General features: G+C 40.9%; 1 protein-coding gene across 2 annotated transcripts in view; it reads left to right on the forward strand.

Annotated features, from left to right (window-relative positions):
• Positions 1-1,395: 1,395 nt before the first annotated feature.
• Positions 1,396-15,016, forward strand: part of CHID1 (chitinase domain containing 1) — a 96,432-nt gene continuing 82,811 nt past the window's right edge. Inside the window, exons 1-7 of one of the 2 annotated variants that reach the window (XM_009102173.4) lie at positions 1,396-1,522; positions 4,515-4,681; positions 5,835-5,984; positions 7,337-7,469; positions 8,417-8,461; positions 9,784-9,890; positions 11,181-11,242. In XM_009102173.4, coding sequence (XP_009100421.2) covers positions 4,571-4,681; positions 5,835-5,984; positions 7,337-7,469; positions 8,417-8,461; positions 9,784-9,890; positions 11,181-11,242 — 608 coding nt within the window. In that variant the 5' untranslated portion in view covers positions 1,396-1,522; positions 4,515-4,570. Of the gene's footprint in view, positions 1,523-3,932; positions 4,092-4,514; positions 4,682-5,834; positions 5,985-7,336; positions 7,470-8,416; positions 8,462-9,783; positions 9,891-11,180; positions 11,243-15,016 lie in introns of those variants that run through there. The other variant, XM_018907816.3, reaches the window with a different exon arrangement.

The following is a 15,016-nucleotide window of genomic DNA, read 5'->3' on the forward strand; positions in this document are numbered from 1 at the left end:
CTATGTTTCTGTACTTGACATTGAACATTCATTATCCCTTAACAGAGAGCACAATGCCTTCTGCCATGCCAGAGTATCAGATGGGCTGCTTTCAACACTAGAAAACACAAAGTTAGGCTACATGAAACTCTAAATTTACAGAAATTTGGGATGGATCTGGGCATACAAGACCATGCATCTGCTTCACTGACAAGACTTTTGATCAGAGGAAAAATATTTCCGTTTTTCTTTTCAGTGCTGAAGAATGCTCATGAAGATCTTCATTACATAAGAGGGAATGAAAGAAGAGGGCAGTTCAGCAGAATAAAGGCAACCTTCCAGTTCAGCTTCTAGGAGGTTACACCAAACTGTAACCAAGAGAAAGCAGGCCACAGGAAGGCTTCTGCTGGGAAGTGCACTGCTAGGATAGGCTGGTCTTGCCTCTACATCATGATATAACACATCCATTTTTTTATCACGTCTTTTGATAGGGTATTTAGTCCCTGCAAACAGCCTGTGAAATAACAGGGTTATTTGAACCAAAACTTCTACTGCAGTAAATAGTGGTAACACAAGCCATGCTGCACCAAAAACACAAACTATAGAAGGTCAAAGCAGAAGAAAATAAGAAAAACCTTAATTATAAACACAGTCTCTTATTTTAAAGCATGTTAAAAGCCATCTGAAATTTGACCCCTCCTTCCTGCACAACCAGAGTCAGCAGTACTGCCTGCAGACTCTCCACAGCCTTACCTATATGATCATTTTGTCTCCAGGTCAGTGTGTGCATTTTGGCCCAAGCTCCTGATTTACCCGCCCTACTTCTCAGAATCACAAAAACATTTTGTTTTGAAAAGATCTCAGAGATCATCGAGTCCAACGATCAAACATCACTATGTCAACTAGACCATGACTCTAAGTTTTTCTTAGACACCTCCTGGGATGGTGACTCTGCCACCTACCTGGACAGCCCCTCCCAATGTCTAAACACCTTCTGTCAAGGAATTCCTCCCGGCTGGACCTCCAGGTCCAACCTGAACCACCCCTGGCACAGCTTAAGGCCATTTCCTCTTGAGTTACCGGTGGCCTGTGAGAAGAGGCTGATCCCAACCTGGCTACAGCCTATTTTTGGGCAGTGAGCAATAAGGTCACCCCTGAACTTCCTCCTTTCCAGGCTAGACCTGGATCAATTTGCTATAGCTTGGGCTAAACCAAGACGCTCTTTATGGGAATTTAGGATGACACCATTATTAACATATCCTTTCTTCAGCTACTGATGAGCCCCAAAGCACCGCGTCCCGGGTCCGACCAGGCCCGGTCCAGCCCAGCCCAGCCCAGCGGCGGCTCTGTCGGTGGGGCCCGGCCGGGATGTGCCGCCGCTGGGCTGGGCTGGGCCGGCCCGGAGCGCCAGGGAGCCGCAGCCGCTGCCTCTCCCGCCCCGCCATGTTGGCGCAGGCCGGCGCCCTCTCGCCGCCCCGGCGCTGCCCGGAGCCGGCGGGGCGGGGCGCTGCCGCTGCCCGCACTTCCGCGGCGGAGGCGGGCGGTACGTGCTGTCCGCGGCCCGCAGGGTTGGGAAGGGACGGAGAGCGGGGAAAGGGCGGGGGTGAGGCCGCGCTGCGGCGGGGCGGGGGCCGGCCCCGCCGCGGTGGGGGTGACGCGGCAGCCCGGGGATGCCGGGGCTGCCCCGCGGCTCCGAGCTCGGGGGCGGCCGCAGCGGCGCTGGCGCCATAGCCGGCGTGCGGGCTCCCTGGTATCTCGAGAGTCGGGCAACGTGGGAGGGAATTCTGAACGTCAAAGTGGAGCACTTTACAAGAGGGGAGGGTTTAATGTTTACACAGGTTGGAAACGGATTTATTTTTGGGTAGTTGCACTTCACTCTTCACTCCCCAGTATAGCTTTCGTTTAAAAACGCATCAGCAGTATGTTTCCTGGCCTTCCTTTGCTAAGTGGTGCAGGGTTCTCTTTGCAAATGTAGTTAGAATCTAGTTTATTTATAAATAAACTATAAACATTGACTCAGTGTTGTGTACCATCCATTTAGTTTCTTTGCTTGCTTATTTCGGACAGCCTAAATCTGTGCTAGCTTTCTCGCTTTTTAAAATTAAGATAAATTTAAAACAGCTTTCCAAAAGTGTGTTACCTCATGTGGAGGCGGGGTTAAGCAGCATTTGTGACCTGGCTAGGAGAGAAACTCGGGCTTCAGATCGGTTTGTCAGATGATGTTTTAAGCTTTAAGTTGTCCATCAGTTGGACAAGAACATAGAGGCAATTCTCTCAATTCTGTTTGCATTTTGCAGTGACAGAGGAGATAAATAAAGAGTGCCAAACTCAGTTCTTCTGAGTTCAGCTAATTTTAGAAGTGTTAAAAATTGGCAGAGTTTATAGAAGAAAAGTTTGATGAGGATTTACTTTTCTAAAGCTTGCAAAATGCATGCTTATATTTTCCATAAAGAGCATTTAAAGTTTGACCACTTCATCTTCTGTGTTACAGTAACCATATCTACTTAATTTTCATTGATGTTGTTAAAGAACAAACTATTAAAATAAGTGTCTAACCAAGAGTTTATACTGGACTGTCAGTAGCAGAAACCAATTTGCCATAGGCTCAGTGCGTCTTATAAATCTAGGAGTGGATGTTGACTTAACAATAATTGACAAATGGATACGATCCTGTCAAGGAAATGAGCACATTTTGATGTCTAATTAGAGTTCAGGCATGGTTTTTTAAGCTTCTGTTCTTCAGCTGTTAGATATTATCTTCTTTTCAGGGAAGTGATGCTGTTGCTAATTGTTTCTGAAAGTGAAATCAAACACCTCCAAATCGATATATACGAGTTTCTGGGAGAATTGATATCCTGTCCAAATAGTTAAGACTTGTATTGACTGTTCTGGCTCTCAATTGTTCCTCTCTGCAATAGTTTATAGATCTTGCCAAGCTAGATGGAACATAGGAGATACTATCAGAAGCAACCTGCTTTGTCTCATTTTTTAGAATGTGGAAAACAAGGAGGTTATCAGTGACCTTGAAGTCAAAGTAGAAGCATATGACCTTAATTATTCATAATAGGAATTTCAAGCTGTATAGCAATTCAACTTTTACCACACTCCCTGGATTCAAGAAATATTAGAAGGCTTTCTGCTTTCATTTTGCAGTTTATAAAAGACTTGACTAAAATCTTCAAATAATTTTGTACAGGAGGTTTTTGATGTTCTTTGGTGATACTGGCATTGTTTTTTTCAAGCACTTCTGCCATCCTTCTACTTTGTTGCCTAATCAAATATTCCTCTCTTTTCCTGCAGAATCCCTAAATCCTATAATAAATACCTCTGGTTTTTAAAATCTCACTGCCAAGCCAGACACATCCAAATACTGGCAAGTTTGTTGAGTTGTTCATTTCATGTCTGTTTCATTGAGTACATTTCCATTGAAGCTTTAAGGTTCCTTCTGTCACAGTACTCGGAGGCTCAGTCTTGTGTTGTGGGATTCTGCGCCTGATGTTTTGAAAGTTTGAAACAAAGTACTCAAACTTTGAGCAGCACTTGTTATCAGTGCCAGTAGAACAAATCTTATAAATACCATTTGTAGAAATGAGCTTGTAGGTCTTCAAAATGAATGGTAGAGTAATATAAAAAGCAAGATAGTTTTTTAAGTTCAACAAAAAATCAGAATACTGGAAAGAACCTATTTTCTTCTCCATCAGGATCTCATATTTATGAGAAGCAGCTTGATACAGATCTAGAGCCCTGGTTCCCCAAATGCCAAATTTTTTTTTTTCTGTTTTCTTCTTATTCACTACTGGGAGCTAGGCTAGGAAACCAGTGCAGCTTTTAATTGGGGAGAGACTGGAAAACAAACTCTGGCTGTATTTGACTTTTTTTTTAAACTCTTCTTACAGATACAAGGTGTGATAGATGAACACACAGCAGAACTGTTGGATACCAATTCTCAATTCCTTTGTCTGGAGCTAGGACAAACTGTCAAAGTTATTCTTCTAGACAAAAAGGACATGCCCACCTTTCGTCCTCCTTTTATTTTCCTTCATTTCTGTATCAGTGACTTGGCAAGGAATTGAAAGCAAAGGTCTCACTTGTTACAGTAAAGGCACATAGCTGTAAGCATTTCACTATAATTCTTTTTATCTGTTAATTAATTTATGACACAATGACTAGGCTAGGTAGGAGCAGAAAAAAATGTTATCTCTTATTTGCTGTAGAAAAGGTAAAGTGGTACAATAATTGTTCTGTGCAGCAGACATCTCAGTTTCAGCTGTAAACAGTTGTACTTCTTTAGGGGGGATTCCTTAAAAAGGAAGCTGCAAGGGTCCAACCCACTTCATCTGTGATACAGCTACTAAAACAAGGGACAAAAAAGGTATTTGAGACTAGAAGTAATCTCTCACAATGCACTGCTTTTGTTGCCAGAGCAGAAGCACTGCCTTAATAAGTCTGATTCTGAATGGGAGAAGATAAGAAAATGTCTTGACTTTTTTTAGACAAGAAAACCTAATGAAACTGTTATATTCTTCTGTTCACAGAGATTTGAACACCTATGTTTTAAGGAGAAGAGAAACTTGACACGAGGAAAAACACAATGCGGCTTCTCTGTGCTTCCCTTTCTCTTGCCATGGTATGCTGGCTAGCTGAAGGTACCCTGTCAAAAACAGATGCAAAGAAAGGTGCTACAAAAAAATTGGAGGAAAAGGTAAGGAAAAGAACTGAAATTCTTGTCTTATCTAACATGTGTAGTGAATTAATTGAACTTTGGTAAATGGCCTCTACCTCTGTTAAAACAATGTAAATGCATTTCCGCTGAAGCTGATACTCACAGATAAAACTTGAAACTGTCCTTTCTTTCAGCTTTTCTGTGTGTCACACATGGTTCACTTCTTGGAACATATGATGTAGACTTCTGGAGCTTTATCCTCTATGCAAGTTGCAGAAACAGGAAGTTTTTGTCTCCTCAGGGAACATACTTCCATCCCTTTGGAAACCAGGGTGGGGAACAGTAGTTTGGGACAAGAGCTCTAGGCCATTTACTGGTGGAACAGAGCCTTGCCAATGGGAAGGCTGTATCCTGATGAAAGAGTTTGAAGAGCCTCCTAATCAGTTGTTCTTTTGCAGGCAGGAATGATTCAGAGCCCTACAATAATCAGAGCAAGCACCGCCAGCATGCTGAAGTCTCTCTTCACTTGTTGAGCGTGTTATTGTTTCCTGTTATTATGCATGTACATCTGTCACTGCTTGTATCACTTGCTCAACATCTACCAAATCTCATTTGCAGGTAGTGAGGGTAATACAAGGTGTTAAGGCAGGTCATATCCCTAAATTCCTCCCAATGAATCAATAGATGGCTTCTGCATACTCACCACGCACATCTTATTAGATCTTCTCGTTCTGTTTTTATCTGCAGTTGAAGCATCTTCCCTAAAGAAGAGTGTTTAAAATCTTAAGCTTCACAGTGCAGCATTCTCAGACTAAAATATATCCAGTTTAAAACCTGTCTTCAAATTCTTGGTTAAGAACTCCTAACCCCTTTTTATTATTTTGGAGGTAGCATGACAGAAAGCATTGATTAGAAAACAGAGCACCATCAGCTGTCATAAATTATAACGTCTTGGGCTTTGGTTTTTGTTTATGTGTTTTTTTACCCTCCAAACACACTAAGTTTACTGATGATGACAAATCATTTCTGAGGACTTGTATGTTTCAGTTCTAAATCAAAGTGGTCTGCATCATTTAAAAGGAGTGCTGAGAGTTTAATGAAGTGATTTGTTTTGCTGTTGTATTTAAAGTCTGTTGCCATTGAAAGTGGCTGTTTCATATAACTGGTTCTAATAACTTTCTTCTCTCCACAGAAACTGCATTCTGATAAAAATGTTCAGGACCGGGGATTGGTAGTTGTGGATCCAAAAGCAAAGGATATTGTACTGGAACATAAAAGTTACTGCTCCAAGAAGACGAAGGAACGACATTTCTCAGGAGATGTCCTGGGATATATTACTCCTGTAAGTTGATACAATGAATAAAATTTATGCTTTGAATGAATATGCAGCAGACTGGGCTAACAAGTTTGCATCCCTGTTTTAAAAGTATTTTATAGTAATGGGGGCTGCTGGTCAAACACAATCAAATAGCCAGAGAAGTATTTGAGACTTAACTTGGGGTTTAGGTGGTCTCAAACCCTTGCTCTCTGTCTCTTGGAGGATGTCTGGGTTCTCTAGGAGGATGTATATTGTTTTTCCTCTCCCTGGTGTTGAGCTATGCACTTAAGAGCAGGTACTGGCTGTGCAGCTGCTGTGGGAGCTGTAGGTTGTGCCTGGGTGGGAGCCCCAGGCAAGGGGCTGTGACCTGGTGATGACCTTTCAGACAGCAAAGGGCACAGGGACCTGTGGCAGTGGCCAGGTGACCAGACACTAGGACACAGCAGGAGCCAAGGGCTCAACAGAAAGGGCTCAACCCAGACTATCAAATGGAAGGTACAAAATCTGGGGGTTCCTTTGTTGGGGGTCTCTCCCCAGAGGCACCAGCTCAAGCTCTTTGTGTTACTGCACCACAGTAAAATTGCTTTAGGGTTCCAGACATCTGGGACTCTGCCACGGGAAACCCAGGGCTGTGCTAAACCCTGTGTGAGTGTGGGGTGTGCAGGGAGCAAAGAGGGGACACCCCTGGGGTCACTGGAGTCACCCTCAGCAGTGAACGTTTGGAGTGGTGGGAGTCTGACTTCCAGAGTGGCTCCTAGATGGTCGGACAGAGAAGCTTCCTTAATGCTGGTTTTAACAGGGATGAGAGTATTCTGTCAGTGGTGAGTCAGGGGAAGTTGCAGTGAAGTCAGAACAGGAGGGATGACACTCAAGCCTGCTAAATCAACAGTAACAATTGTATGCTGCCAAACTGATGTCAAACTGGATGTCTTTTGCTATCCTGTCTCCTTCAAAACATTCTTTCTTGAATGATAAATGTTTCATCCTTCTTTTTAGAGGATACTTTTCACTTGGTTTTGTCTTACACTGGTCAAAATACAAATAGGTGTCCTATAAATTTTCACCTTTCTCAAGTTCTCTTGAACATAAATTCAGAGTCTGTAAATTCAAAACTCTGTGGGAATCTACAAGCCAGTTGCTGTAGTTCAGGTGAATTAGCACAGTTTGAAGATTGCCTTTCATGTAGCTAGCAGAGCTTCCAGAGTACTTTCTTATTTAAATGAAAGCATTATCCCAGCAGGTTTCCTCAAATGAACAAAAAGGGATCTAGCAGATGATTACATTTCTGTTAAGGAGTTTATATTGATCAAAAGTGAAGTGAACTATATATCATACTTTTGAGTCTCTCACTTTTTTCCTCTCCTTTGTTTTTCAAGTGGAACAACCATGGTTATGACATTGCTAAAATATTTGGAAACAAATTTACACTAATCTCACCGGTTTGGTTACAAGTGAAGAGGAGAGGGAAGGAAAGGTTCCAGTTCACTGGGCTCCATGATGCTGATCAAGGTACTGGTTTTTTTCCTTCAAATATGAATTGCAATATTGTTGCAGACTGGGTTGATTTGGCATACTAGGTGGGTTTTGCTGGCTCTGCCAGATGGTGAAGTACTTTCATCCATTCAATTTTTTGGGTTTTCTTCTGATTGAACTTCTTTCTGTCCTCATCTGCTTCCACCTGTGTACATAGTTTATTTGTCAAAAAATGTAAGTGGAAAGATTGGCTTTTCCACCATGCTGTCCACAAAACCCCTCTTAAAAAAATGAAAGGACAAAGATCCTGTACAGGGAAAAACAGTCTTTGTAGGTGCATTATGCAGTTGTTTACCTGTTGTGGGTTTTGGTTTTTTTCCTTAGCAAAACCTTTAGGCGAATTTGTTTAGAAAGGGAATATAAATGTAATTTGAAGAGAAATTTTTTCCTTCGTTGTGAGGAAGGTGGCAGCAAGATTAAATTTCAGCTAGTATGTACTAGTTAATGGTTTTGAGGTTGATTGAATGTGAAATTTCATTTCAAATAGCTATAATTCTTACCATGTTAGTGCCTGCTGACAAATTCATCCTAGTGCAATGGCTGCCAAGAGGAGTGAATGGGACACTTTAAAGTACCATCTGAAAAAGTCAGACATTCCTTCCAGGTGATGCCTCATGGCTGCAGAAGTGTTGTTCTGAGTAGGCACTGGGGTAGCTTCCATAGTGAGGCAGAACTAAGCAGGGAGGGGCTGGGTGGGGACCACTGTAAGGCTGTAGTGAATGCTGTGGTGCAGGTTCATGGCTTCAGATTCTGTGCATCACAGGAGGTTCTGTCTGGGTGGACTATGAACTGCTAGTCTGTGGCAGGAAGATGTGTATAATGAAGCTATGATGTAGCATAGCTTGAAGAATGCTTGAAAATATGTTATCATTGTCAACATCATTTATATTTTATCAGCTGTCTTACTTGATACTGTTTGACAGGCTGGATGAAAGAAGTGAGAAAAACCTCCAAAAACATAAAAATAGGTGAGCCACTGGTTTATGTTTGTTTGCTTGCTTTTTATCTTTTTTAGCTTCTAGGAAAGGAAAGTAAGGTCTGCATGGGAGGAAGGAAGATTACCTTAGCACAGCTGTATGAAAAAGATGTCTGAAAAGAAAAATTAAAGCAGTTAACTGTAGATAGTTAAGTAACTGAAGTGTTGGCCGTCTTGATGCCTTTATGTTTTGCCTTAGCTTCTTGTCTCTGAATAAATCCTGGGTTACAGTGCCCTCCATGGAGCGATACTAGTATATAACACTGTGTGCCTCCCTGGGGAAAGAAGTCTTCAAACTTGTTGCTTGGGGTTCTGTGTAGTTAAAAAGAAAAAAAAATCCAGATCTGAGTCAGTCACTCAGACTTTCCTGCATGATAGAAAAGTCCTGCTTTGTCTCTTCTCCCCTTGAAACTGGGAACTCATGGGATGTGTTGAAGTGTGTGTCTTTAGGGAAAATGGCAAACATCACCATAGCGATTCTGCTGTGCTAGACTTCTCACATTTGTCTATAACAAGAATCCTGTGGAACTGTGAAATGCTTCTTGATTCAGAAGGGAGTATGAAATTTGAAATGTATTAGAAAAATTGAATGCTCAGTCAGATATTTTAACGTACTTCAGCTGCCAGAGGATAAAGCCTTTGAAATCTCTTTATACTCTTCTAAAACACTCTTTTACAACCAAGGTAGTTAGAAGGGGCTTAGACATAGCTCCATATAATCCATTGCCTTTTCCTGTGGGTATGACTGTCGACTGTTCCAACAGCAGTTTTCCCATCTATTTTTTGATGTTTTGTGGTTTTAGGAAAAAAATTTACACAAGATCAAGTGCTTTCCAGAAGTAAAAATATGTCTTAGGGCATTGAGTTGAGTAGAAGAGTGAAGTAATGTAGGGCTGTGTATGAAGTAAATTAGAGTTTGAGGTGAACTTTTCTATCTCAAACTCTAATTATTGTGGTAGAAGAGATGCACAACTTAAAGATTGGTGTCTTGTGTTGTTGCTAGTTTAAAACTCTACTTGAGGCCCTTAGTGGTAGTTCAGTTAAGATCGTTCAATCAAATGAAGGTATCTTCTCTTAAAACTTGCATCAGTGCTGATTGTTAATTAAATTTAAAATGAAGAAGAATGTTCTGCAATGTCAATTTATCTGTGCTGCTGAAGTTGGTCAGAGTGAAAAAGCAATTATCTCAGTCATGGGAGATGATTTTTAGTGGCATCTCTGCTTGTATCTGCTGTGTTCTGTTTCTGCAGAAACATTCCAGTGTAGATAATAAATTCCTTATTTTCTCTACTGATTGACAACTTTGCCTGATAGTGCCTCGAATTTTGTTTGATGGCTGGACTTACCAAGATTTTGAGAGTGTTTTTGGCAGTGAAGATGAGATAGAGGAGCTTTCCAAGAACATGGTTCTGCTAGCCAAGGTAAAAAAACTATTTAAGATGCTTATAAAATAGTGTGAGGTGATATTTGATTCCTTTTGTAATAGATGTTTTCTCATTTCTCTTGATTTTGCATTCTACGAAATATAATTTGCTCAAAGCAATTATGAGGCAGGATTCTTGATAGTGTGTCTTAGTATGTGTCCAGTTCCTGTAAATATGAAATGTAGCATCACTTAAGTGCAGGTGATAGTGAGTCTAACGTGGGACTGCATCAGTCTGATCAACATAACCTTGTTGTCATTGGCAGCTGCACTCGTGATTTTTGCCTGCTTTAAATTTCTATTACATTTCTATTAGAAATATAATTATTGAGCTGTGGCTATACTGCTTAGGGGTATTTTCTGATAGGCAGAAAAAGGGTCATGAGTGTAATGAGTGCTGTTTTCTGTACAGGAATGCATTCAGGCTCAGTATGGTAAAGCTAAAGAACCACTTTTAATACCAAGAATCACTCACTGGATATGTATGGATATGAACAGTTTTGCTCAGGTCTGATCAACCAGTTTCCTCAAAATGTTAAGAGACTAGGGAGAGGAGAAGAGGAATTTTGCTAAGGTTTCTGGCTAACCCCTTTCCTAATGGCTTTAGAGCTATCCCACATGTGAGAATAGACAAGCTGCACCCAAAAGACATTCAGCATTAGTGGTTGTTTCATGGCATCCTGTTTATTTATTGTCAGAATAAGAGTTCTTACTTGCTACATGATGTAAAGAAATCTTACAGTGCTCTAGAGGAAGTTGGATGTATAGTTAAACTGAATAATTTCTTAAAATTTTAAACCAATATGTCAATTTTAGGTCCTCAGTAACACTTGACCTCTTAAGGATGTACACTCTAGTACAACAGTATCCTTGATCATGCTAAGAATAAATTATCAAAATAGAGACTAATTGTGGGAGATACTTGGAATCATGTCTATGCTGAATTAGCATTTATGTCTTTAGACTCAAGAAATAATGAGTTTTTCCCTGATATACAAGTAAAAGTGTGTAAAAATGTTTGCTTAACAACCACCTTTCATTAGTGTCTGAATTTTCCTAATACAGTATTGGTTTTTTCTGTAAAAGTAGATATAATGGATAACTAATAGAGATTTTCAACTTTTGCATGTTTGTGTTAAATGATTTAAATTTCTCTTGGACTTCTCCATGAAATGCTGTGTTAAAGATGAATCTGATGTAAGAATACAAAGCCTGTTCAATCTGTAATAGTACAAGAAAAATAATGGCCTGGTCATTAACTGTGTTGTTGACAATTCTCTTTATTTAGAATGAAAATTTTGATGGTTTTGTAGTTGAAGTGTGGAGTCAACTGGGAAATCAAAAGCAAACGTGAGTATAAATCTCTAGGAAGCAATTCCTAAAAATCAGCTCCTTTAAAGCATCCTTTTAATTTCTCCATGTTGATTTGAGTATGTCTTTATAAATAAATACACTTAATTCTAGAACAACTAAAGGTTGTTCTGCTTGTCTTACAATGAAGTAGAGCAGTTTACCTCACTCTACATGAGATTAAAGATTACATCATTATCTTCACAGTGGGTTTAGCAGGCTGTGTTAGTCTTTCATTCTTGAGTTTTGCATGATGTAACTTGTACAAGGATGTGGAGGGTACCTCAGTTGCACACTCACTCCCACACTGGCACTGGCCTTTATCATAACAGTGTTTGGTTTGGGCTGAGGCTTGGAACTGTGTGATACTTTCAAGACCTAAGGCAAATGCCAAACTTCTGCTTCATGAAGAAAAGGCAGAATATGGTGGTGAAATTAATGATTTGGTGCAGGAATCTGAAGATTTTGCAGTAGTTTCTCAGGAAATTCAGGCATCCATTTCTCTAAAGCACAGTGTTTCTTACAGATCTCTGTTGCCTAAAATGTCTGGGGGAGAATAGCTTCAAGAAAGATGCACAGAATGCAGACTTCATTATGGAAAGCTTTCATCTTTCAAAAAATGGTTACTTCAGGTTATTCTGGTTAGGGCAAAAGCTGCTGACTGATGGCATATATTAGTTACTTCTCAAACTGAGTTTACTGTAAGCAGTCCTACCTTTTCCCTGTAAAATTAATACTTGGGAACAAAAAACTCAAACTGCAGAATCTTTTTTAGCTTTATAAAAGGCTCTATCAATTGCCCTGCAATGAATAATCCTTCTGCTGTATGCTGTTCCTTATAATTAGGTAATTTGCCAGGTTGTTCCTAAGAGCTAATCTGTATCCTGAGCTCTGAACCGACTGCACTGTCTTAATAAAGTAGCCAAGAAGGTGACTGGAGCAATTAGTAACTGCCAGTCAGAAGTGGGTGGTAGTGGTAATTTTATTTACTATGCTTACTGTATTTAAATAAAATCAATAGTTTTCCTATTAGTTAACATGAATATTAGACAGACTGTATAGCTGTCATTGTTAAGACTCACTGAAGATAATTTTAAATACACTGGCATGAAAGTGCAGTATTGCAAATGAAACCCATGAGCAAAGCATACTTTTCTGTTAGCTTCAGGGTGAGTTTATTTGTGGCATGGTAAAAATACTGCTCTTTGCCAAGAGTAATGTTGGTTTAAAACACTGTTGTTTCACAGAATCACAGAATAAGCTGAGTTGGAAGGGATCTGCAAGGATCATTTGGTCCAGCTCCTGTCCCTGCACAGCACCATCCCTAGGAGTCACACCATGTGCCCCAGTTGTGTTGTCCAAAGGCTTCCTGATCTCTGTCAGGCTGGTGCTGTGAGCACTTCCCTGGGGAGCCTGTTCCAGTGCCCAGGCACCCTCTGGGTGGAAAACCTTTTTCTACAATCCAGTCTAAACCTCCCATGATGCAACAACTGTTACCAGAGAGAAGAGATCAGTGTCTGCCCCTCCTCTTCCTCTCAGGAGGAAGTTGTAACTGGAATGAGGTCCTCCCTCAGTCTCCTCCATGCTGAACAGACCAAGTGACCTCAGGTGCTCCTCATACACCTTCCCCTCTACACCCTTCACCATCCTCCTGGCCCTCCTTTGGACACTCTCTAATAGCTTTATGTCAGTTTTATACTGTGGCACCCAAAACTGCCCCCAGCAGTCGAGGTGAGGCCGCCCCAGTGCAGGGCAGAGGGGACAATCCCCTCCCTTTTCTGGCTGGTGATGCTGTGCCTGATGCCTCCCTGTAACGGGTTGGTCCTCCTGGCTGCCAGGGCCCTGCTGAGTCAGATTCAACTTTCCACAGACCAGGACCCCCAGGGCCCTTTCCACAGCACAGTTTATCTAATAAAACGTGCAGGACATTTTGTCCAGAAGGATTCTATGAAAAACTAGTGTCATAAAAACTGTTAGTACTACAGGAGATGCTGCTGCTTAGTTGCCTCAGCCTTCAGTTACCTGAGTGTTATTTAGGTGAAGTGCCATCTCCATTCACGATCTGTTTGTTAGTCATAGAAAGGAGTGGGAAGTATTTTCCATGACTTCTGAAAAGGATAGGGTTGTTCTCATGCTGTATGATGGTATAACTGGATCCTTTTCTCTGAGTCACTAATGTGTAATCATATGTGGTCTCTGTGAACAACACTTAAGGATTGGCCTAACTTAAATGTGAGATTGTTTGCCACAAAAGCATAAAGGGAAACAGAATTTAGGAACGGCAGGTTTTCTTCCATTTCAAGACCTAAGTGCTTCATTGGAAACTCATCAGTGGGTTTTTTCCTCCTTTTATTGCTGTGTCCTTAGAAATGGTTGGGGTGTTTAAGTTGAACAGTGCCTTGGGTTGGGCTTGCAGCATTCTGAATTATGCCAGTTGAGACAGAAAGCTGAAGCTGGGCTCAGTGTGCAGTTACAGCTGTTTTGTGAATGTAGGAGACTCATATCATTACATGGTAATTTTGTCTTATGGTGCTTCTAAGTTGTGGGATCGTTGACTTCATTTTGAGATTGTGTTTTCTTACCACTAGCTTTGAAACTCAATGGCTTGGCTATCCAGTGCTCAGGAGTTTTCCCTAATAATGTTTTTTGGAGGGAACAACTTCTTAGAACAGATCTTTAGGGGCAAAATTGAGTGAATTTATTACGTTGGCAAGCCTGTATTTTTGTTGCACTTTGAGTGTGGTTACTTTGGGATCAGTTCGTTCCATTTTGAGTAGCAGAGCTGATTTTTTTCTGGGTAATCATGGGTGGTCTTTTGCTTCTCTTGTTCCTGTCGGAAGAGTTTGAGCAGCGCAATGCCTCCTTTAGCCCACAGCGTGGCAATATTGTAACGTGAGTCACGCCTGATCTTCCCTCAGCTTGTGTCTTTCGAAAGTGGCAAACACCGGTAGTAAAGCAAGTTCTTAACCGTGGAAAGGTGGGGATTAGTTCGCAGAAGATGTCAGCCCAGCGATGAACCCTAATCCTTTGGAGAGGTGAAGTGCTTGTAGGACAGTATTTGTGCATGCTCCAAATAAAACATCTGTTGTAACTGTTAGGTGAAGGGTAGGCTTTCCTGGTTCAGATGCTTCAAGGTCAAATGCTTGGAAGTAACTTAACCTGCTTCTAGTCAAAGGGACAAAAGATTAAAATGATGCTCCTGGGAACAGATATTTTGCCTTTTTGCTGCTTTCAGAGCAGTCTGACAATGCAAGGCGACCTGCCTAGCTAATAGAGTTTATTCATGTTTTTTAATGTGAACATGTTTTAGTTTAAAATAAAATTTTAAAAATATCCATTTTTTTCCTGACGTACAAGGAATAATCTCAGATAAACAGTTATTAACAGGTTATTGAAACTCAACACAGGTGCATAAAAATGTATACCCTGCAGCTGCCAGCTTGCTTTATGGAATGTTAGAGCAGTGGTGTCGATCTAGGGAAAAATATTTCATAGAGAATCATTATGGTTTTCATTTTTCAAGACCTAAATTAAGTCATACCTAGCCATTAAATTAACAAATGGCACTCAATTATTCTATATATTTCATATGTCTGTGTTGAGGGGAAAGCTATGGAAATTATTCCTGTGATGTTTTTAACTGTTATGGAAAAGATCTGAGATCCCATCCAATGCACTGCCATAGTGGTGCAGGAACACTTGATACAGCACAGATTTCTTTATCCAGGTTAAAATAACAGTGGGGGGGGATTTGCTTGTGGAATGTTTGTGCCT

This window comes from Serinus canaria, chromosome 5, assembly GCF_022539315.1.
Source record: "Serinus canaria isolate serCan28SL12 chromosome 5, serCan2020, whole genome shotgun sequence".
Classification (NCBI taxonomy): domain Eukaryota; kingdom Metazoa; phylum Chordata; class Aves; order Passeriformes; family Fringillidae; genus Serinus; species Serinus canaria.